A 23091-nucleotide genomic window follows, 5' to 3' on the forward strand; every position below is an offset into this window, starting at 1 on the left:
CCCCTTTTATATGATCTTTCGAGCCGTGATCATGTGATAAATGTTTTCCAATTGATGAGATCATTAAATATTTAAACTAAATAGTTGTTGCACTTTAATCGAACAATAAATACATGAATTATATAGCGAAAGAGTGATATTCGAAATTTCGATATTTCAATGGGTTTTTAACAAGAATTAGTTTAAATAATAGTACTGTTAGATGGTTAAACTTATCGAGAGCATTGTCGAGTCGTAGATTGCGCAACGCAGAGTGCTTAGAGTGGGGCATGGGTTCAGATCGGATTGGATCGGGCCAAAAAGGTTTTATAATAGGTATAGAAAAAGTTCAGAGCTTCCTTAATAATAATTTTCGCTTAAATTTGAATTTGTAGTAATTTTCGTTGGAATTTGATTAAATTACTCTATGCAACGTCCACGTCGCATCCACGCGTCAGACCTTGGCACCCCAGGCCCGCTTCAGCAGATAGGCGCCCTTCTCCGCAATCATCACCGCCGGTGCATGGGTATTGCCCGCCGTCACCTTGGGCATAATGCTGGTGTCCATCACGCGCAGTCCCCGCACGCCATGGACCCTCAGCTCGTGATTAACCACCGCCATGGGATCGTGGGAGGGACCCATTTTACAGGAGCCCGCCTGATGATTCTCCGGCCCGGTGTTCTGGCGCACAGCGCACTCCCAGTAGGCATCGCTCGCGAAGGCGTGCGACTCACAGCCCTTCACCACGGTCTTGTCCAGCCGCATGCCGTACTGCTTCAAGGGTGACGTCTGCGACAGCCTTATGGCGAACTTGATGCCCTCCACCAGGGTCTTAACATCGCGCTCATCCGTCAGATAGTTGGCAAAGATGCGGGGGGGATCCAGGGGATCGGCCGAGCGCAGGGTAATATAACCACGAGACTTGGGGTTGAGTACAGCCGGGAATATCTGTATGGCTCGAGAGTTGTTCGAGAGGAGTTCTCCCACCTGTCCGGTGCGGGCACAGCTGGCCAGGTAGCCGCCAAAATAGAGCTGCAGATCGGGCAGATTGGGGCGATCGGCCCAGCGGGTGGCCATCTTTGCGGTGACATCGGAGATGCCAGTGCCCGACATCAGGCCATCGCGGAAGAGCAAGTACTCCATGGCCGTGGCCCAGTTGAGGGGCGCCGTATCCGCATCATCGATGAAGAAGTTCGTGAAGTAAGCCACATGGTTCTGGAGGTTCTTTCCCACGCCCGGGAGATGATGGACTGGACGGACATTCACCTTTTGCAGATCCTCTTTGGGTCCTACGCCACTCAGCAGCAGGATCTGTGGCGAGTTCACTGCACCACCACTGACGATCACCTCCTTCTTGACAAGGATCTTGCGCATGCTGCCAAACTGATCGCTAACCTCCACACCCACAACGTTTTTGGTTCCCGGATGGATGAGCACCTTGGTCACTGTGGTGTTCAGCAATATGTGCAGATTGTTACGCATGCGAGCGGGTCTTAGGAAAGCCCTGGCCGAGCTATAGCGAATGCCATTCCTGGCCGTCATCTGGGCAATCATGAAGCCTGTCGAATTCTGTCCGTTTAGATCCTGCACCGAGAAGCCCATCTCCTCGCCGGCCTTCAGCAGGGCATAAGACAGTGGCGGATTGTAGGGGAACTTGCCCACTGGCAAAAGACCGCCCTTGGCATGGTACTCGGTGCCCACGGCATCCAATTCGAGATTATCCTCTGATTTCTTGAAGAACGGCAGGACATCCTGGTAGGACCAACCCGGATTTCCCTGGGCCGCCCAATCGTCGTAGTCCTCGCGATTGCCGCGTATGTACATCATGCCATTCATCACCGAAGTGCCGCCTAGGACCTTGCCACGAGGCCAGTAGCAACGCTGCTCCATGGAGGACAAGCAGGCCATCCTCTCGGGCTCCGTATTGTAGCGATAGTCAATGTCACTGCCAATGAAATTCAGGAACATGGAGGGGATCTGTGCACCCACCGGTTCATCGCCACCTGAAATGGTACAAACAATACGAATTTTTGGTTTAGTCGTGAGGAGTCAGACACCGTATCCACCCCCCGATTAAGAGTCACTTTAAAACTCGACTTCAGTAACCTTCTGCGTCTGGGTGGCATCTCAATTAGATGCTTGCAACATCTGAGGCACGCTTTCGCTTAACCCCTGGCTAATCGATTATAATTTGTATTGCTCCAATCAGCATTCTACTCGAAAGAATTTCCGATTCGAAGAGTCCACGACTCGTAATTAATTAAATCCAATCACAGATGGAATCTTTGATTGTTTTAACCACAGCGTGGGAGCCGAAAGTTGTAGCCGCAAAAATCACAAATCGCACACAAAAGAAATTCAAGAAAATAGCAAATAACCAATACCCCGTCTGATTCATTCAGTATTAGCGTTATATATGTTCCCCATATTGTTCATAACTTGTTCTCCAGCAGCCAAAAAACAAACGAAATAAGAAATAAGAGACAACAATTAGCACCGCAGCGAGACGTATTCTAATTAGCTGAGAATATAACCCCCCTCAAAGACAATAAACAAGATAAAAACATCTTTAAATATATATGATCTGTATAAACATGCTGAGCATGCTGTTTTATTTTTTTAAGAAAGTAACAAACGATTGGCGGTATCATAAACCATTAACATTGACTTTCAACACAGCACAGAAATGTTTTCTCTTTAGTAGATTTATTTTTGTACAATCTTTAAAAGCCAACAAACCACCTTCTTAATTTTAATTAAAAACATTTAATATTTGTCTTAAAAAAAAACTCAGCGCACAAACTATGCACAAAATTAAGCCATTAGCCATCACAATTGAGGGTCATTTCTATCAGCCTAATGCAAATCTCTTTAAGACAAGAACTTGCTTAGCTGTACCTTCATTTTTCCGGTTTCATTTTGACATTGACTAAACATTTGATGAATTGCATGTCTAATGTCAACCCAAGATTAAACCATACTTGTGATGAGCATGAGTTTGGAGTCTTTGAAAGTGTAGTTTTCATAGACAATAAGCCAAGTAATGGCCACAACTAATTGCACTTAACTGCAGCCTGACTGGGGCATTGTATAAGTAACGCCAACGCATTGACAACTTTGAAAATGTTTCTCTTTCCTCGAGGGTTTCATTATGCAATTAGTGTAATTAGTGACTGGGCATAAAAATTGTCACGTATACAATTGAAAACGACGAATAGACGGTAACCCACAAAGTAAGCCAACCAGAAAGAAGAATGCTGATAAGACGGGTCTAATGGGATCTATGAGAATGTTTTCCCAGCGATAGAGAGAGGTATTAAGTGATTTTCTAGACACCTGAATAACTAATTAAGTTATTAGTGATGAATGGCGAAAAATTATGATGTTTAATGAGGTGTTTTTTGGTGCTCCGACCAAATAGAGGGATTTTCGTTTTGTTTTTTTGGTTTTTAAACGATTGTAATATATTCCATAAATGATTTAAGTGATTTGCTAATGCTTTCCTCTAATAACTGGTGCTATAGATCCAGTTTTAAAATTTCGCAAATTAAATGTAAAATTATTCAGTGCTAAAAAGCCTCTTCAGCAGAGTTTACCGCATATTTGCTTCTCGTTAAGGAAAAGTGAATGCCCTACACACTCGTTCCGAAGTTCCACGTTCCCCGTATTGTTCATGCATTATAATTCATTCATAAAAAAATGTAAGGTACAAAAAACCAACAATTATTCCAATGCAAAAAAGTCAAGTCAAGCGGAACGTAAAAAACCTCCATGAGGCATTGGCGGGGGCATGCAGCAAATCCTATATAGCAAGAAGACATTTGCATGGGGAACTGCCTTGGGGGCAGCAATGGAGCCGCTGCTCTAGGTGGCAGTGGCAGCAGCTCGTTTAGTTTACATAATGCTCGTGGCAGAGTTGCGGTTGCCCAAGTCTTAGCTGCTGCTGGTGCTTCTGCTGCTGCTGGTGCTGTTAGGCTTCAATTACTTCTAAACAAATGCCACATACATAACGTGCATCTAATTGCCCGTGAGCACAGTGCGGCTGGCAACATGTTGCATGCAACACTCACACACACCCACACACACGCGAGAGACGAAACAACAACACTTACCGGCTTCGATCAGCAACACCTTCCACTGGGGCACCTCGGAGAGACGTGAGGCAACCACAGAGCCGGCCGAGCCGCCGCCAATGACAATGAAATCGTACTCGTAATCCGGCTCCGAACGAAACTGCCAACAAAATGGATTGGATTGAATGTGATCTGGTTAGCCACACGTCTTGACCATATACGGATCTTTGGCTTACCCGCGTGCTGGCCCGTCCGCAAGGATCCTCGAGGTCGCATTGGGAGCGTATGAAGACCTCCAAAAGGCCCATGAAGAGCATGAAGGCGCTGCCGCCGCAGGTGGAGGCGAGGGTGGGCCCCGTGGGTACGCCCACCAAACAATCGCAGGAGGATGGACTGGTGGCCATTATGATAAGGCTGTGCTGTGGAATGAAAAGAGCAGAAAACGAAAGATTTAAGAAACGAACTTGAGAAACAAATCTTCAGAAATTATAATTCAATATTTAAATGTATCTACTCGTATTTTTGTTTGTTTTAATAATTTGCCGTTGATTAAACACAAAACCAAAGCCAAAGGGCAAAATCATAAATATAATTCCAAATTCCGCAATTCCAAACTTCTGTTTAACCTTGCCGATCCATGGGGCATGGCATGGAAGACAAAGACAAAAAATCATCTAAGTAATTCTCCAGCAGCAGCAGCAGCAGTACTGCAATTAATAAAAGTACCAACCGCAGCAGACAATGGGCGTCATCGCAGTCGAAGAAGTAAAACAAACGCTGAATAAAATGGAATTAAAATCAGAAAAAGATACTTTTTTGATATCGTTGGGCATTTGGCAAACGGCAACTGCCGCCAGCAGCAGCAGCAGCATTGGCAATTACCAAAAGGCCAAGTCAGACAGACAGAGCTCATCATCTTGGTTGGGTCTTAGCTCTTGGCTTTTGTTCAGTCAGCTACATAGTTTCACATGACCTTAGCCCCAGACGAGGGGCTCGGGCTCTGGCTCTTTTCCTATTTGAAATTTCAAAATTACTCGTACTCTCTGCTGGGGCCTACTGCCTAAAACAGAAGCAATGAGAGATTGAGTAATGTCCATTATAATTATGTCATTTGCAAACGTTTTGATGACCTCTGGGCGGGTGAGATTTGAGTGATTTTTAAGTGAGAGTTTTGGGGAGACCGATAAAGTTGCTACACACCACATCCAGGCATGACAATTAGACAAATATGTACTTTTAAATCCCAAAACCCAACCCACAAATCAGCACATTTTTGGGAAGAATGCGACAACGTTTTTGACCTCAATTAAATCGAAACGGCTTAAAGCAATCAAATTGCAATTTGCAACCAAACCAAAAGTGGAAGCCAAAAACAAAAACAACCACCAAAGCCCGAAACTGAAAATGAAACCCAAAAAGTCAGAGCCAGAGAATCACCAGAGAAGATCATGCTACAATTGCTACAGTTCGTCTGTTTTTTTTTTGTTTCTTTGGTGTTCGCATTTGACATTTGAAACACGATTTTTCATTCAATTTGAATGGGATTTTGGTGTCTTTCTTGTTTTAAAGTTGAAGGATTCCACGAAAGTAAAGCAAAGCCAAACTAAAGCCAGAGTGCATACGCAACTGTGGCTAAAAGAGAGGCAGTTGACCTCGCAACAAGTTTTCCAGGCAGGCTATGGCTACGGGTACAAGTACAGGCGAACTTCACAAAAGCCAAAGAAAAACGCGTGCAAAAGTCGTGCAGCAATCAGAAAATTAAAAGTTGTTCGGGACAAGTTTTGTTTTTCCAGTATTGTGGCATGGAAATCGATGGAAAACTAAAGGGAAATCCTAAGCAAGTGCTGCTCTCTGTCATGTCTCTGTAATTATTCAATTAATTAATGACACTTTTTGTGTCTCTTCTTTGGCCTATTCACACTTCCTTTTGCGACAACAATGTTATCTGTGAGTTTTTTTTTTCATAATTATGAACAGCTTGTTTTTTTTGTATTAACAATTTTATCGGATGTACATAATATCTTGTGCACTGAAGCGATCCAACCCGATCCGATCCCGCATGTCGATTATAATCGTAGTTGCGTTGCAGTTGTCTTCTTGTGGTTTTTGTATTGATATCGCTTGGCATTGTCTTCATTGCTGCCGTTGCATTTGAAGGTTTCTTTGAGCTGCCAGTCTGCCAGTCTGCCAGTCAGTCAATCAGTCAGTTAGTGAGTCAGTCAGTCAGCCAGTCAGTCAGTCAGTAAGTCGGTCTTGTGCTCAGGGGTGTGAACAATACCGCAGACAGAGATAGAGTTTTTTTTTGGGTTTGGTTGAAGTTGTAGTTGTACCTCCTTGCCATATGTTTAGCTATGGTTTCTGAGTAGGGGAGGGCGAGGGCGCTTATTAATGTGGGAACTGTGCATTTATTAGAATTATAATCATAAAGTAATGCAATTTATGCGTGCCATGACAAAGGCGCCAGATAAAACCATGTGATTATAGTGCGGGGATTGTGTAAGGGCTCTGTCTTTGGCTCTTTGGATGGGGTGAGATCTTTGGACCTGTCATAATAATAGCTTCCCCATCAAATTCACAAAATTTGTGAGACTTTCACACCCAATAATTTGAAGAACTTCATTGGCATCCATTGGCAATCCATCATTCAATTAAACTGAGAAAAATTCACATCATTTCAAGAAATTTCACATCTACTTTGGAGTCAATTTGGAGACCAGCAATTTTCAACTTCCCCTCCGCTTAAAAACTCGAACATAATCAGTGGATAAAAACTATAGCAAATTTAATGCTCAAACACATTGCGGCAAATTGTAGTCATTCATTTGGCCAATGGACCTCCAACTATGAACTGGAACGGGTTTTGGTCTGATTTTTGTACGGCTTTTATCCGCTTTTTCTATCTAAATCTTAACTGTAAACGAGCAAAAAAGTAGCAAAAAGAAAGAAAAACCAATAAAGAGACAAAATAAAACACTGGCCATAAAGTCTTGCACGTTCGAGCATCAAATTGACAAGAGCTCTCTGGCAATGCGTATGAATATATTAGCGCGAAAGAGCCAAATGCAAAAACGGGTAAAGACAATGTAAATAGATAATGGGGAGGAGTGGGGCGATTAGGAGGAGGGAAAAAGTTAATAAATAAAGCGAAGCACGTACGAAAATGTAGGTGCAACATGTTGCCGCCGGTCTTCCACAGAGTGCAGCAATAAATTAACACCAGCAACAACACCATCCATCCTCGGGTGCCCCCATGGAGAGGATAACGAGGCTGCAAATGCAAACACAATATTGACGTTACGCAGTGCGCTCACAGTGTGCTCTGACCATTAGAAATTGGCCAAGACCAAGAAATCAAAAGAGTGTGGAGCTCCAAGTTGCAACTACAACGTGCAACCTGCAACTGGCGGCGGCAGCGGCGGCAATTGCATTGGCAATAGTCAGAGAGGAAACTGCCTCGCAATGTCTGTCTCTGTGTCTCTGTATCTGGCCAACTTGGCCAATGTCTGACTCAAAGTCTGAGGCTGATGTTGCATTTGGTTGTTCCCGCCGCCGCTGCTGCTGCTGCAACCATTGCCGGTCTCTCATGGCTCTTTGGCCATCTCTTGACTTCCTATTTTCACTTTCATTCGTCATGCGCGTGGCGGCAAATAGAAATGCAACAACAGCCACAAAATCTACTGCCCAAACTGTAAACCCACTTTGGGCTTTTCTTGTAGTTTTTCTTTAGTTTTTCTTGTAGTTTCTTTCCTTGTGGGTTGTCTCTGTCAACAATGTGCGAATATTTTTTGTTGTATGAGAATCTGTTGCTGGTTTTTGCTTCATCGTCTTCTGCCTCATCATAGCAATATTTGGTTAATGCACTTTGCTTTATGTTTTATGGCCAACAATGATGGTGTTTAATTGTCCGAGATTTCCAAGATTTTTATTGACTGAATTCTAGCAATGCACTTGTGCTATATCCCCTGTGCTTAAAGTTTGTAGCTCCATTGTTCATTAAGTCCATTTCAATACTGATTAAGATCAATAAAACTCGGGGGGAAAAACAATAAAAACGGAACTCGTGTACATCTGCATTGATTGGTAATTGTATTTTTATTTATTTTTCCAGATAATTGCGCATTATAATTTATTTAGATGGCATTGGCCGGCACGATTTTCGAATGGATATTTCCACTCTCCCAGAAACAGAAACGGAAATGCCCCAAGCTGTGGGGCTACAATTTTTGTAGAAAATTTCGAAAGCAGCAGCAGTTGAAAAAAACCAAACTGCTTTACAAAATTTATTTAAATTTAGTGTGTTTTTTGTGTGGATCCTATGTTGCACGAAATACGTGATTGAATATTTACAACATTTTGTTGCATTTCGCCGAAAAAAGAAAACACACAAAATGTTGCGGCAACTCTGCATGTAATACCCTTGGCGTTTGCCAATTACGTGGCAGCCACACAATTAAGTTTCAAGTGAAATTCTGCAATTGCGGTGAGCTGTGCGCATCATTCGGGCGATTGTCAAAGACTCGCCAGATGAGGCTGGCTTTGTGCCGTGATTGATCGCTGGTTACGTGCTGGATAAGGTAAGAAACAAAAATCAGCAACATCAGCAGCAGCAGCAGCAGCATCTCTTTAGTGGCCCCCGAGGCGGATGCGGAGCCCACTCAACGACGTTGTTCGGGAGCTGCCTGTCAACTGGGTTGCCGTTCCATGGATTTGCGATCTCCTCGGGGCTCTTCGGGACAGTAACAACACTTTTAGTTTCATTGCTAAATGAGTGAATTTGTTAACAGGGTTTTGTAGTCGCCGTGGCCGTAATTGATGTTTTGCCAAAATTTCTCACGCTTTGCGAAAAGGATAGCCGACACCTTAGGGGCTGGCGATAGATACCTCTTCTTCTATGTGGCAATGGGATAGTCTGTAGGATAGTCCATCATTTCACCAAATATGCTAATCAACTTCTTATGAAAATTTTGTCCCCTCACGTTCCAACGGCTGTCTTTTTGGCCTGCAAATGTGCCATAACGAATTGTTAACAAATAAAAAAGCACAACAACATTTAAATGGCAAATGGCAGAGATCCCAAGCAACAGATCGGACACACATAAAGAGACACACAAAAGGAGGCAAGTAAAAGGCAGCGAAGGGGAACGAACATACTACTCGCCACATCGCCACATGCTGCAGCATTGAATGAATGAACGAATGGCCAAAACCCAAAAAAGGGAGCAAAACAACAAACAACAACACAAAAACAAACAACAGGCAGCAAAAGTCAATCGATGTCTTTGAAGAGGAGCAACAAAAGGCAAAATCTTTTCTATACCAGAGGGTAAGAGCCAGGGCCCCCCCAAACCCAACGAACACGAGATACGATATAGCGGCGACAGCACGCTCCCAAAACATGGAGACATACAAATTTTTATCTGCTGCTGACATTTGAACATGACTTCAACTATGGGACTATGGGTGGACGGGGACTCGTGTGCAAATAGTTTTCGTTGCCGTTTTTGGAGGTTTTTTTTCGTGTGCTACAGAAAAGAAAGCGCTGCGGGGCCCCTGGGCGTGGGTGTCAGCCGGTCAAAGCACTCTGCTCTCCATTGCCTGCCGCCCACCGAAACCCCTCACATATACATAGGTAGCTACGAATATTAATACCAATTTTTATATTGAAATGCTCATTGGCCACTGTTTGCCCTCAATACCAATTTTGATGGATCATCGCCGTCTACTTTAATTTTGCACTCAACGAAATTTTGTGTGGTAGAAAAATTAAAAAGATCTCCTCCAAATGTACATCAAATTTGATATGCAAATCGAACAAAATTATCTTCACAGCAGTCGCAAGCCTTTCGAATGACTCTTTTTTTTGTTGTTTTTTAATGAGTTCATGCATGAAATCAGAGCAGAGCAAATGTTAATATGAAATTCTTTTTGATTTGCTGAACTTTATTGTTTGAGCTTTGATTGCTTTTACTTTGAGTTTTTGTCAGCTGACAGATTAGATGAGTTTTTGGCACTTTCTTTGGTTGATTGGCTTCTAATTTATGAGGAGATATTTAATGGTTTTTAATCATACTCTAGGAATATTGCTCACTGTATAATTATAGCCAGTGTTTGTTTTATTTTAGTATTAGTAATTTCTTGGGGTATTTGGGAATCACTTTTTCAAGAAAGAGTCATCCTTATTTGGCAAAATATTTTGGTATTTTTCGTGGAATTATTTGCGAGTATTTGTATTTTCTTTGGGTTTTTGGGAATCACTTTTGATGGAATTATTTTCATACCCTTATGACAAAAACTTTGATGTTAATTTTCTTGCAAGAAATTTGTAATTTCTTTGGATATTAGAAAGTCACATTAAATAATAAATTTCTTGTCCTCATGGCTAATATGCCATCATTTCCCGTAATATTCATACCTCATGACCATATTTCTAAAGGTTGTATGCCCATTTTCACCTCATGAACATTAACATATCACCAGACCAGCATCGACTTGGCTCCAGCTTAAAAACTCTAAGAAAATCTAAGCTGATTTCCCCTTTGGGGGCTTGAAAAGAAAAGCCAGCGCATAACGGATATTCCCATTCATTTTGGATCAAAAGGCGAATTGTACCCACCATAAATAAGCGTAATACCACGGGCTTCCGTCGAAAACAAATGTGGTGGAAATGCAACAGAGGCTGGTTTTGTGGTGGGGCGACGAAACCGGGCTAATTTCCTATTACACAGTAATGAACGTTTAATGAACTGGCATCGTGAAACACCTTAATATGAGAGTCTGTGGCACAGAGACACACTCACAGTACGAATACGAATAATACGCCATGTAATTGAGCACAAAAATCGAACAGATTAGTGATCATATGGAAGGCAAAACCAGACAATGGGTGACCGATTTGATGTGTGTGGAAAAAGAAACCAGCAACTAAGATTAGAAACGTGTCTAGACTCTAGAGGCAGAAAAATCGTGAGACATGTACTGACTGACGGCAAACAAAACGAATCGAATTGGAATTGGAGCTATTGCAAAAAACAAAAATACAATAAAAGTGCAACTCAATTTATCGCCATGAGGCATCAGAAGACCAATAGACACAGCACAAGACTCTGTTGAAGTTCCGTTTCTTGGGTCTTGGGCTTATGACAATGGTAAAATTTCCAGCAGTCCAAGAGGCAGAGGCTGGCCAAAACAGTTTTCGTTTAGCTTCCTCAATGCCAAAAACGGACATGGCCGAAACACCGCAGAAAATCAGCGAAATAAAAGAAAAACTCAGGCATCAGGCATCAGCCATCAGGTATCGGGCATCAGGCGATTGCATCAACTTACGGTCTATGTAGGTTCAGGTTTCCTTTTCTGTTTGTTAAATTTTTGAAAATTTAATTATTTATTCCTTATTGAAAATAGAAATGCCTCTAGGCCAATTGCTCAATGGCATGGAGATGATAAAAACGAACTGTTCGACTCGTAAAAAATGCACAATTGTAAACAATTTATTTAAACGTTTCTTGTTGCAGTTTCTTCTTTTTCTTATTTTCTTGGACACAACACAAAGACACTCACGCGTACAACGGTATTTGTTGGGCTGCCTTCTAGGGTTTTTAGTGTTCCCTTCTTTTAAGCACTGGGCCTCGTTTTTTTCAACCTGTTTTGAACTGCGCGCAGACGCAGACCGTTACCGACTCAGTCTCCGGCCGGCGAGCGCGAGGCTTTTTAAGCTTCCCAAAAGCCGCGCTGCGCCACTGAGGTAAGCTTTTGGCTTAACGAAGGTTTCATTTGACGAAACGACAGCTTAAAGCTGGTTAGAAAGCTTGCTTGCGCGCTGCGCTCTTTGGCTTCGTTAAGTTGGGTTTTGTTGTTAATCAAAAGAGAGATTTCTTTTTGTAAATACAAATACAATTCATTCTACAACTTCTAAAAATAACAATCAAAATAAAAACTATGCATTAAAAGCTTTATTTCTATAAGAACTTTACTGAATATTTGATGACTCATACAGCTTTGACAGTGCTGCAAAATTCTTGATAATGGCAGCCAACCACCCCCATGCTTCAATAAGACGTCACAGGTTTCTTCAACCCCCGCTCTCAGACAGCACACAGCCCACACAAAAAGGCACTGTTTCCGCGGAGAGCGCCTGCGCTGGTTTAACGATTTCCAAGCGGACCGAACAGAGGTAAAATAAAGTACCTCTGAGTGGAACTACGTTCTAGTATTGTTGTTTTCGCCAAGCCTGGGCATTGAAAGTGGAAAAATATTTGTAAAGGTTTTGATAAAAAAGTAAGATAGTAATATGTAATAATACTAGTTAAGAATATACTTTGTATTTGAGAGTTGAGAACTTCCAAAAAGTGATATGAAACCAAAGAAAAGTAGAGTCATGTATGCTTTGAAAAAAAAAAAACAAATAGATAAGAAAACTCTTGGTGTGCTTCATGATATTAATATTAATACGAATGGAATTCGACTTTTTATGTGGATTTCCAAAAGAACATAATTTAATTTAAACTCGAAAGATATAAAAAGATTAAGAAAAAGTGAACCCCAGTGAATATGCGGGGGCTGTGATGATTCATGCGTGCACCCAGGCACCCAGACGAGAGCACCCATATATGTACTTAGCGTGCGTGTGTATGGCAGGAAGAGTATCATCTCCCTCTCTATCTCTCTCTCTCTCTCTCTTTGGCAACTTCAAGTAATGCAAATAACAACAAAACCCAACCATCATCAAGCATAACCTGGCAGCTGCTACCTACCTACTGCCGATGAAAAGAGCATACATTTGTGCGCAAAATCGATGTACGAAAATTTTTCACGTGCCACAAAAAAAAACACTTAAAGCCAGTCACACCAAAAAAAAGTTTTCTTACCAACTTTCCTCGTACAAAATGTGACTAATTGTTATTCCACACAGCTACGCAGCAACTTCCAGAGGGAAGAAAAATCCAAGAGAGGCTGAAGCCGAATCCGAATCCATTAAAAATGGCTGAAGAATATATACCAGATGTCAGCATGATGGACACAAGTAAGTAACATATTGCATCTTTATTTGTGAGGTCCCTTTCCAAATCTACTCATTATGAAGTTTCATTGAGAGTTGCGAGAAGTTTTTTTTTGAAACTTTTTCAATTCTCCTTAATGAATAATAAAATAAGGAAGAGAAAGGAGAGACCTGGTTGATGTAACCTTTTTTTTATGGAAGGCCATACAAATAGAGGTGGGATTTTCTGTTAGTACTTAGACATGTAGGAGTTTTTATGCAGTGGTGTTGAATTTTTTCGATTTATTCCCTAACATCTTGTGCTCTGTTTCCTTTTAGTTTTGCCCGCCATATTGGGACTGACGGCAGCTGCAGTCCTGTCGTCGGTGGCCTGCATCTGTGCCAAACAGATGCGCATTCGGAACAAGAAGCAGAACCATCATGATGCCTCATTCCCATTCCAACCGACCCGACGGCCGACCGCAGTTCGATCGCCCAGCGGCCAGCCGCCGCATTATCTGAAGAAGTCTCCATCGCCAACGAACGGCAAGCAGATGGGTCTGCTGTCGCCCATGCAGGACCAGTCGACCTCACCGACAGCACCACCGAATATGAAATACACCGAAGAGGATGAGGTACCCATGCAGCAGGAACAACAACAACAACAACAGCAGCAGGCACAGCAGCATCAGATGGGAAACAAGCTGACGGTTGTGGATGGAAACGGGATGAAGCAGTCGCTGCACAATCATCACCATTCGCCGGTGGAGACGATTGCCAATGGGAATGTGACAATCACCTTGGACGACCATGCACTGACCAACGGCAAGGAGCTCGTGATAGCCGATCAGTATGGAAAACTGGGAACGATCTACTTCAAGTTACGCTATCTGGCCGAGAGGAATGCCTTGATGGTTTCGATCATTCGCTGCCGCGGATTGCCCTGCAAAGGCGGATCGGGCGGCACTGGCGACATACCCACTGGCATGAACGGACGCACGCAGGCGGCCACCGATCCCTATGTGAAGCTGCAACTGTTGCCCGACAAGCAGCACAAAGTGAAGACCCGCGTGGTGCGGAATACCCGGAATCCAGTGTACGACGAGGACTTTACATTCTACGGCCTGAACATCAACGATCTGCAGAACATGTCGCTGCACTTTGTCATACTCAGCTTCGATCGGTATTCGCGGGACGATGTGATTGGCGAAGTGGTCTGCCCATTGTCCTCCATTGAGATCGGTGACATTTCCAAGGAGGCCCTCTCCATCAGCAAGGAGATCCAGCCGCGCAGCCTAAAGATACGTGCCCAGGGACGAGGCGAGCTTTTAATCTCTCTCTGCTGGCAGCCGGCTGCCGGACGCCTGACTGTGGTGTTGCTCAAGGCCCGGAATTTGCCCCGTATGGATGTCACAGGTCTGGCCGATCCCTACGTGAAGATCTATCTGTTGTACAATGGTCAGCGCATTGCCAAGAAGAAGACGCACGTAAAGAAGCGCACTCTGAGCCCAGTATTCAACGAGAGTTTCGCATTTGATATTCCCGCTGCAGAGGTGAGTCAGGAAACACTCGTACAAATGGGGAGAGGGGAGTTTTACATTACTCTAAACATGTAAATGTATTTTTGTTGACATTCCAGGGCACTGGCGCCAGTCTGGAGGGCGTCTCCCTGGAGCTGATGTTACTCGACTGGGATCGCGTGACCAAGAATGAGGTAAGTTCAGGGTTAAGGTCGGACTCGTTCTCTGACTAATGCCAAACTAATTGCTTGGGTTCTTGTTGGGGCTTAGGTCATTGGTCGCCTGGAGTTGGGTGGACCGACATCCAGCAGCACCGCCCTGAATCACTGGAACGAGGTGTGCAACTCCCCACGCCGCCAGATTGCCGAGTGGCACAAATTAAACGAGTAATTGAGATGCGTGCAACTACAACCACCGCCTGGAACGAGTGCAGCCCCGGCGCTGGCGCCATTTTTGGAGAAGAGAAGCCAAGCAGGAAAACGGACCCGAGAGTCATACGATTCATGAGTATGAGCTCGCTTGCTATTCATTTATGATTCGTTTTCTATATAGCATATAATTTTATATATTTTTTTATTTTTATAATTTGTTAAAAATTTTGTTCCCTTAAAATCGCTTAAGTTTGTATGCGAGGCATACACCCAAAAAGAGATGTGGAGCAGAATTATAATTATAATATTAACCAAAACCCAAAACCCCCAAGTAAATTAAATGTATTAGAAAATGTTTAGGACATAAAAATGCATGTAAGTGTAAGATAATTCCACGACATCTTAATCGTAATATATATAAAGGAAACAGGTCAACCTACGTATATGTGTATGTGTAATGGACACCGATTATGTTGCTGTATAGAACCTGAATTCTCCGCTTTAAAAATCTGGATTGTTTGCTATTGTTTTCCATATCAATCGATTGAAGAATAACCATTAAATGTGCCCACCATGAAGACATTTGCATCGAGAAAATAAATTGGATTTTCATGATACAAAATATTAATCCCCAGGCATATTAACATGTATAATATATTTATGATATAATACCCCTAACTCTTAAGCATAATTCTTTGAGTACACTGTTTTTTTCTCACTATTTGTTTTTTTGCGGCTTTCTGTTCAATTGTAAAGAAATAATGATCCGAAACAGCACCGACAGAAAGCTCTCAAAGTGTCTCCAGATGGTAGATCGATCCAAAAAAAAATTGCTTACTGCTTAACACTTTATACGTACGTATTCTTAAAAAATGAAAACATTAAAGATTAAAATAGATGATGAAACCTAATTGAATCTAGAGACGGACACGCAGCTGAATGCTTAGCACCAAAAAGATACAAAAATCCACACACCCACAAACGAAAAAACAAAAAAAGCGACGGAAATTCACGAAGAGAAACCAAATAAAAACACAATACGATACAATAATTTAAGAAAAACATAGGACATGTAGAAAGCAAAAATACTTATAGCATATGTATTCTAGAGTATACATAAAACCCACGAATAGCTCAAAAACCGAATGCAATAATCACTCGAATGTGTATCTCTTGGCATTACTTATAAAGATCCCATCCCACACAAAGACAAAGCATAGCTTGAAGAAAATGCGACACACCACACACATTATCCAGCGTACTGAATGCAAATTATGAACAACTTATACTATGATAGATCTATACAGACATCAGCCTGCGCTTTTACCGTATATTTTGTAAGATGAATGCTCGAGCATGAACTCCCAATTATACATAGATGTATCTACATACTTACATACCGCATAAAGATATACAACCATAGAAAATATAACTTAAATTTGTGTCCACTCAAAACTTCAATTCGTCTAAAAGGGAAAACAATAATAATTAATGGTGGCAGTAATCGATTCATATGTATGTCATGGAACCCCCAACTTACTCGTATATATGAGATGTGTATAATTCTATATTATAATGAAATAGTAATTGTAAGCAAACAAACATCAAATGGTTAATTTCAGTAAATAAAAAACATATACAAAATACAATTGAGAAGCGTCTTGCAATAAGGAAGCAATTTTCTATATATATTGTAATTCTCTACTGATAGCATACAAATTCCATCCTAAGTCGCGTATTCATCTCATCTTATCAGTTCGTTTTTAGCTCTCGTCGTGATCGGACCAATAATACTGCTGTTCTGTTGTTCATTTTCAATATATTCTATATATTTTAGATAAAGCTACGATATCTGCTATGAAAGTGATTACCGTTTTGTCATTTTTATGTCTCATAGGTAGGGTGGAATATGGAATAGTGCTTGCGAATATCTTGAATTGTGTTCTTGAATAGCAAAGGTTATCATTATGCGGTTAATGGCAGCTGGAATACACATACATTTATGTGCTGCTGTTCTTTAAATAGAGTTGCTGATAGAGAATTTTCAATGATTGCAATTTTTTAACGTCCATTTTTTCTTTAATGATTTCGCAAGGATTCGCATTTCAATGCCTCACCAAAACCAATGAACTCATTCAGGAGATTCAGATATGCAATGGAATTATTGACTGCGTGGATAAAAGCGACGAAATGTTCGAGTTGTGTTTTAATAACACCTGCGATGATGAAAAATTATTTCGCTGTACCTACGGCGGCTGTTTGGATATAGCGAGAAAATGTGATCAAATCACTGATTGCTGGGATTCCAGTGATGAAAATCCATTGGAATGCCAGAACGATGAATACTTGAATGCACTTTACGATGAGATAGATAGGAGAGAAGACTGCGAGTGAGTCGGTAGGAGGGATAATTTGGGGATGTATAATGTCTGAATCCAATTAACTTCAGGGGCCAACTCAGTTGCCAGGAGAAGTGCGTAAACTGGAGTCAGGTGTGTGATGGCCAAATCGATTGCCAGGATGGTCTTGATGAGAATAGCACTCTGTGTTCAAAAATCGACTGTCCGCATCCATCATTCAGATGCCTCTATGGCGGCTGCATCAGTGCTGCTGCCTTGTGCAACCACATACCAGATTGCTTTGATGCCTCTGATGAGCTGCCAGGAATATGTGTCAAAATAATGGGGCAAGAGCCTCCAGTAGGGCCAGAAGCAACAGGAGGGCCAGAAGTAGCAGGAGATACGCAGCAGGGTCTTACGCTTACGTGGGAGGTGAGGCACTGCAGGCTAGAGGATCAATCGGGATCCCTGATTGCGAAGAACTACGTGGGCAGCACCACCTATCAGAGCAATTCGACGGTTCGCGACCAGACCGTAGTGACTCTCAGCTGTTCCTACGGCCATGTCCTGATCGGGGAGCAGAAGAACATTTGCATTGGCGAAAAGTGGCAACACGAGCTGGCCAAATGCGTGCCCCACTGCCAGCAAACCGGCAATATCCTGCACGAGGGGCAGTGCACTCGCCAAGGACGCCTGATTGACTGTGATCAGGCCGTGCTGCCGATGGGGACCCGAATGGTAGTTTCCTGCAGCTCTGGATATGAGGCGAATGAAAAGTCCGGTGTACAAGTGTGTCATGGAAATGGCAGTTGGGTCGTGGAGGAGGAGTTGCCCAAATGCGAACCCACCTGTGGTGTGTGGAAATTGAAGGACAAGGCCAAGGAGCAGGCCCCCCCATGGATGGTTAGCATTTTTCAGCGCGGCGTTGAGCCTCTGTTTGAGTTTCGATGCCTGGCCACCATTTTGTCACACTATGTACTGATTACATCGGCGGAATGCTTCCAACATAAAACGATCAAGTTTGCTTTAGCCACAGAGCCAGTGCTCTATACGGTGGCCGAGGGCCAGGCCTATTCGAGCACCTTCTGGACAAACGACGAACATGGCTACAAGCTCCACAACGTATCCTTTATACACAACGTCACGTAGGAGAGAAATATCCATACCTTAGCGATTTCTAACATTCTCATCTTTCAGGGAAACTAATCATTCCTTGGCCTTGGTGCAGTTGTTGCAACCGCTGGAATTTAGTGTGCGAGTGCGTCCCATTTGCCTGTCCAGTGAAACGCCCAGCAAATTGGTGGAGACTAATGGGACGATGATGGGTGAGGCGATCGTCAGCGTCGATGAGTCCAATCGATACAAACTTACTCAAATTTTGGGCAACAAAACGGACAAGTATAACATAAGTGACTTCATTGAACCCATACGAAATTATATAGCCGAGTGCCAAGAGAGGGGAAACATTTAATTCACTTTATTATGGGTTGCGTTTTCGTGGTTACTCAGAAATCAATGTACATGTACAACTGAAGGAAACACACACCTACTATTGACAATTATACTCGTATATTGTATGTATTTATAGGCAATTGTTTAATGTTTCTATTTAAATGTGTTCCGATTTCGATTCGCTATTCACTTTGCTGCCTGGATCCATTCATTACATTGAGATTGCATTCTGGAGTTAAACACTATCTATTAGTAGGTTATTTCTTGATAAATTTAAATTTAAATTACAATTACAATTACTTTATTAAATAATACATTACATTTGATGTTGCTATACTCGTATTTTAGATTTAGTTTTTTAGTTTTTTGTCTGCCATTTAGTATGATTTTTTTATAGGACACATTCAGTTTGCTTAGTAACTGCTGTAAAAACGTTTTTTTCTCTCGCATCTACAATGTACGTCTGGTTTGTGGTTTGTTTGGTTTTTTCTTTAATTTTGATCACTTCAGTCTTTCCAAAAAGTATTACAACATCTCTATTTTCTTTTTTGCAATTGCCAACATATAATTAGAAAATGTATTAGTTCTTTCAAAATAGTTTTCTTGTATCTATCGCATAGTTCCATCTATAGTTGTAAACACATTTGATTTTCGTGAAATTTGTGTGTGCTCTTATATACTTATGTCGGAAAAGTTTCTTTCAGAAATCTTTCTGTATTCAATACGGAAATACACCTAAACAAATATATAGTATATGTATGAATGTAAATTACGTTTTGGAATAAGTATCCTTTAGGTTCTATATATATGTACATATATATCGGTTTTAGTTTGCAGTTGCTATTTGATTCAAGACTGCGAGATCCGTTTGTGCATTCAAATATAAATACATTTTCCATTCAATTCTATATTTACATGGTCTGCAATCGACGAGGTCTGTGGAAAAGAGAACTAAGCTTTTGGATGGTTGAAAAGATTCAGAATCCGTATGTTTAGAGTCAGGAGTATAAACTTAGGTATGGACGGTGTTATTCAAGTAAGAATACGTATCGCTGGCCATTCACAAATAACTTAAACCAAATATAAGATCTAAATTTCGCTTAGGCGCTAAGACTAACTACAAATCAATACTGTACAGGAATGCACGCCTCGTCAAATGATACAATTAATTTGAGTAGTAATGTGGATAATTACCAAACTTAAAAGTAGGACCCTAGCTACCCTTTCTCCTTCCCCGGACCGACACTCACGCCCAGCAGATGCTCCCCAGCCATCAGACCCGCCGGCTGGTGCGCATAGTTGCGGATCTGATGCAGCGAGATCAGCTGGTTGGGGAAGGCATTCGCATTGTTCTGGTTGACATTCTTATTGGGGAAACTGATGGCATCGTAGAGATAGGGTCGCTGGGCCATCGGATGGTGGCTCAGCGAGTTCAAGTGCGGCGGCATTGAGTTGATTGGCGTAAAGGCCGAATTGCTGGTGGTTTTCGTCAGGGATGCGGCATCATATGGACCCACAGCACTGGGTGTGGAGACTGTTTTGCAGGAAAAGAGAGCAACTTATGATGGGATGCTTTCAAGAATTATCTATTAATGGTTGGTTGGTCTTACCTATATCCTCCCTCACCGGATCGGGCATGCGATGATGTGGCTGCAACTCTGGTCCATGGCCATTGCTTTGGGCACTGTTTGGCGCCGTCGGCTGGACATAGTGCCCCTCCATGCTGTGCTGCGGTGGCGGCTGCTGCTGCTGCGGATGGTGATGATGCGGGGGCTGTTGCTGTTGCTGCTGTTGTGGCGGGACATGTTGCTGCGGTGGAACTCCGTGTTGCGGATGATGGTGATGCGTCTGATGTTGCTGCTGCTGTTGCTGTTGTTGCTGCTGCTGCTGTTGTTGCTGCTGCTGTTGTTGCTGTTGTTGCTGCTGCTGCTGCTGTTGCTGGTGCATCACTTCCATGGCATTGGCAGCGGCAGCCGAATCAGGGCTCACCTTTGGCCAGTAGCTACTCTCGCTGGGGGCTATCGAAACCGGTGGCAGTCCCAGATTGTTGCGTTGGTGCTGGGCAGGATTGCTGGCCGTTGGAGGTCCCGTGGGCCCCCCTCCTGAACTGCCCGAAGCGGCGGCTGCAGCAGCGGCAGCAATGGCTGCTGCACTTCCCGGCGCAATCGGTGGCCGCTTGTCCGTGCGCTCTGCATGCTTCTGCATGTGCTTCGTCAGGTAGGTCTCCTGCGTGTACGACTTGCCGCAGTACTGGCAAATGTGTGTCTTCAGATGCTTGGACTCCTTATGCTTGGGTATGTGCTCCAGCAGCGAGGGCTCATCCGAGAAGCATTTGTAGCAGGAGTTGCACTTGAACGGCTTGTCCGTCTGGTGGCAGCGCGAGTGCGACTGCAGATTAGAGAGCTGGGAGAAGGCCTTCTGGCAGCCGGGATGGCGGCACTTGTACGGCTTGTCGCCCGTGTGGGTCCGTATGTGCTGCTGCAGGTGCGACAATTGGGTGAATTTTCGCTGACAGATCTCGCAGCGGTACGGCTTGATGCCCAAATGGATTCGCGTATGCTGCGACAGATACGACGAGTTGGCAAAGGCCTTTGAGCACTGGGTGCACTTGTACGGCTTGGCCTCCCTCATATGAATCTGGGTGTGCAGCTGCAGGTCCGCCTTGGAGCTAAAGATCTGGAAAAAAGCATGGAGCAGATCAGAATAAAGGTAAGTTATGGGGAAATCAAAGATGGGCAGGGAATATTGTTGCTGTTTGAAGGAGAGTTTCGATTCTTAATTCTAGAAAATCTGCAAATAAAAGTTTATATTTCCCTCCCTTCACCTTCGTATCCTTCACATCCAACTGTGTCATATGATGAGGCGAACTGGTGGAGGAGGAGATGCCATTACCAGGAGCCGCCGCTGTGGGTACAACACCGCCAACGGCTATAACAGGTGCTACTCCTGGCACTGCCACTCCACCTGTATTCTGGCCATTCCTCTCATTGATAGTTGCATTCTGCATCCGGATGCCGCCATTGTCCACACTATTGCTCGTCACGATGATGTGTTGATTGGGATTGGGATAGATGCGTGACTTGCGACCACGAGTGGATCCCGTGGGAGTATTCCCGGTGGCCGTGGAGCTGCCGCCGCCGCCACCGCCGCTGCTGCTGCTCACGACAGCATCGTTCACGTGCTTCTGGCTGTTGGAGCCCGATATCGCGGAGGAGGGCACACCACTGCTCTCTAGAGTGGTTATGCTCGGCTTCGGCTGTTGCACCAGTGGCTCCACTCCACCGCCACTCAGGTGGTACTGATGCTGTTGCTGCTGGTGTTGTTGCTGGTGCTGCTGCTGCTGTTGCTGCGGCGGCGGTTGATGGTGAGGCTGGTGTGGCTGGTGTGGCTGGTGTGGCTGTTGACTATAGCTGAGAACGGAGCTCCTTAAATCGGCCGTATTCGAGAATACACTAAGCGGACCCAAGGCCACTCGTTCGTTTAAACTGTTTCGCAAATGATCTATGGATCTATGAACTGCATGGGAGTAATCTCCGCCAGCGGGTGGTATCTCCCCAATGAGGGGAGAATTGTGATGGTAATCGAGGCCCCCTCCAATGGGTCGATATTCTATTAGACGTCCTTCCATTACACTTTTTATTTTATCACTTTTTTTGTTGAATCTGGTGTATTCTTTTATTAATTGTCTAAGCACTTATGATATCTGAAAAATTAATTCACTACAATCAGTTGGCTTACTTGGCGTATACGTGATATCGACGATATTTTGCTTTTATTTTGAGATTTTTTACAACTTTTTTGATTTAAAGTAGAAAAACACACAGTTTTTTTTTAGTTCTGTTGAGTTCAAGTATTGAAAAAGTAATGAAAAAAAAAACGAATTTCGACACAAAAAAAGTTTGATAATTTTAAAAAGATTCCTAAAAACTTGTTATGACTGAAATAATACCTAACTTTGATCTGTTTTCGATAACATATTTTGTATGGTCGCTTTAGTTTTATTTTTATCTATTTGTGTCTTCATGATTAATTTAAAACTCATTTACACTGCTCAAAGCTTTTATGTACTTAAGTAGGTACTAAGAAAAATATATTGATGGCGATTAAAAATCACCTATATTTATATCCATTAATATTCTTTCAAATCTCATATTTTTCTACCAGAATTTATCGCTAATCTTCCCTAAAACCCAAACAATTTAAAAGCTACAGTCTTTACAAGAAAGCGAAGCGTGAAAATGTTGAATATCTTTTAACTCTCTGTTGACATTCTGCCACAACTGCCAAAGCCAATATTAAATAAAGGGAAAAATAACAGAAAGAAGAAAAAAGAAGAGGGCTGGGAAACCTGTGAGACGAGACCACAAAAACGCTTTGGTCTC

General features: G+C 42.9%; 4 protein-coding genes across 13 annotated transcripts in view; 2 read left to right on the forward strand and 2 right to left on the reverse strand.

Moving 5' to 3' along the window:
• Nucleotides 1–70: 70 nt before the first annotated feature.
• On the reverse strand, nt 71–11749 carry Gld (Glucose dehydrogenase). 2 transcript variants are annotated; one of them, XM_015182715.2, is made up of 4 exons: nt 11611–11749; nt 4290–4472; nt 4093–4213; nt 71–1983 (listed from the first exon to the last, which is right to left on the reverse strand). In XM_015182715.2, the coding sequence occupies exons 2-4, from the start codon at nt 4455–4457 to the stop codon at nt 434–436; spliced, it is 1839 nt and encodes a 612-aa protein (XP_015038201.2). In that variant the 5' UTR covers nt 4458–4472; nt 11611–11749; the 3' UTR covers nt 71–433. The 2 variants fall into 2 exon arrangements, with proteins under 2 accessions (XP_015038201.2, XP_015038202.2); XM_015182716.2 differs by having other exon boundaries at nt 11377–11749.
• A 423-nt stretch (nt 11750–12172) lies between these two features.
• Syt4 (Synaptotagmin 4) lies at nt 12173–16126 on the forward strand. Of its 2 annotated transcripts, none has more exons than XM_015182717.2 (5): nt 12173–12327; nt 12962–13072; nt 13367–14580; nt 14667–14741; nt 14818–16126. In XM_015182717.2, the coding sequence occupies exons 2-5, from the start codon at nt 13030–13032 to the stop codon at nt 14935–14937; spliced, it is 1452 nt and encodes a 483-aa protein (XP_015038203.2). In that variant the 5' UTR covers nt 12173–12327; nt 12962–13029; the 3' UTR covers nt 14938–16126. The 2 variants fall into 2 exon arrangements, with proteins under 2 accessions (XP_015038203.2, XP_002137956.3); XM_002137920.3 differs by lacking the exon at nt 12173–12327 and adding an exon at nt 12530–12846.
• A 548-nt stretch (nt 16127–16674) lies between these two features.
• On the forward strand, nt 16675–19035 carry LOC6897854 (modular serine protease-like). The gene is made up of 4 exons (XM_002137921.4): nt 16675–16815; nt 17014–17308; nt 17368–18402; nt 18455–19035. Exons 1-4 carry the CDS (start codon nt 16776–16778, stop codon nt 18726–18728), a joined length of 1644 nt encoding a protein of 547 aa, XP_002137957.4. The 5' UTR covers nt 16675–16775; the 3' UTR covers nt 18729–19035.
• rn (rotund) overlaps nt 18837–23091 on the reverse strand; it is a 35585-nt gene continuing 31330 nt past the window's right edge. For 6 of the 8 annotated variants that reach the window (XM_033380617.1, XM_033380611.1, XM_033380610.1 and 3 more), the window contains 2 exons: nt 20320–21385; nt 19086–20243 (listed from right to left, as the gene is read on the reverse strand). In XM_033380617.1, the coding sequence (XP_033236508.1) occupies nt 19927–20243; nt 20320–21385 (1383 nt within the window). In that variant the 3' untranslated portion in view covers nt 19086–19926. Of the gene's footprint in view, nt 20244–20319; nt 21386–21533; nt 22416–22447; nt 22648–23091 lie in introns of those variants that run through there. The other 2 variants (XM_033380619.1, XM_033380621.1) reach the window with 2 other exon arrangements.

Source organism: Drosophila pseudoobscura, chromosome 2 (assembly GCF_009870125.1).
Source record: "Drosophila pseudoobscura strain MV-25-SWS-2005 chromosome 2, UCI_Dpse_MV25, whole genome shotgun sequence".
NCBI lineage: Eukaryota > Metazoa > Arthropoda > Insecta > Diptera > Drosophilidae > Drosophila > Drosophila pseudoobscura.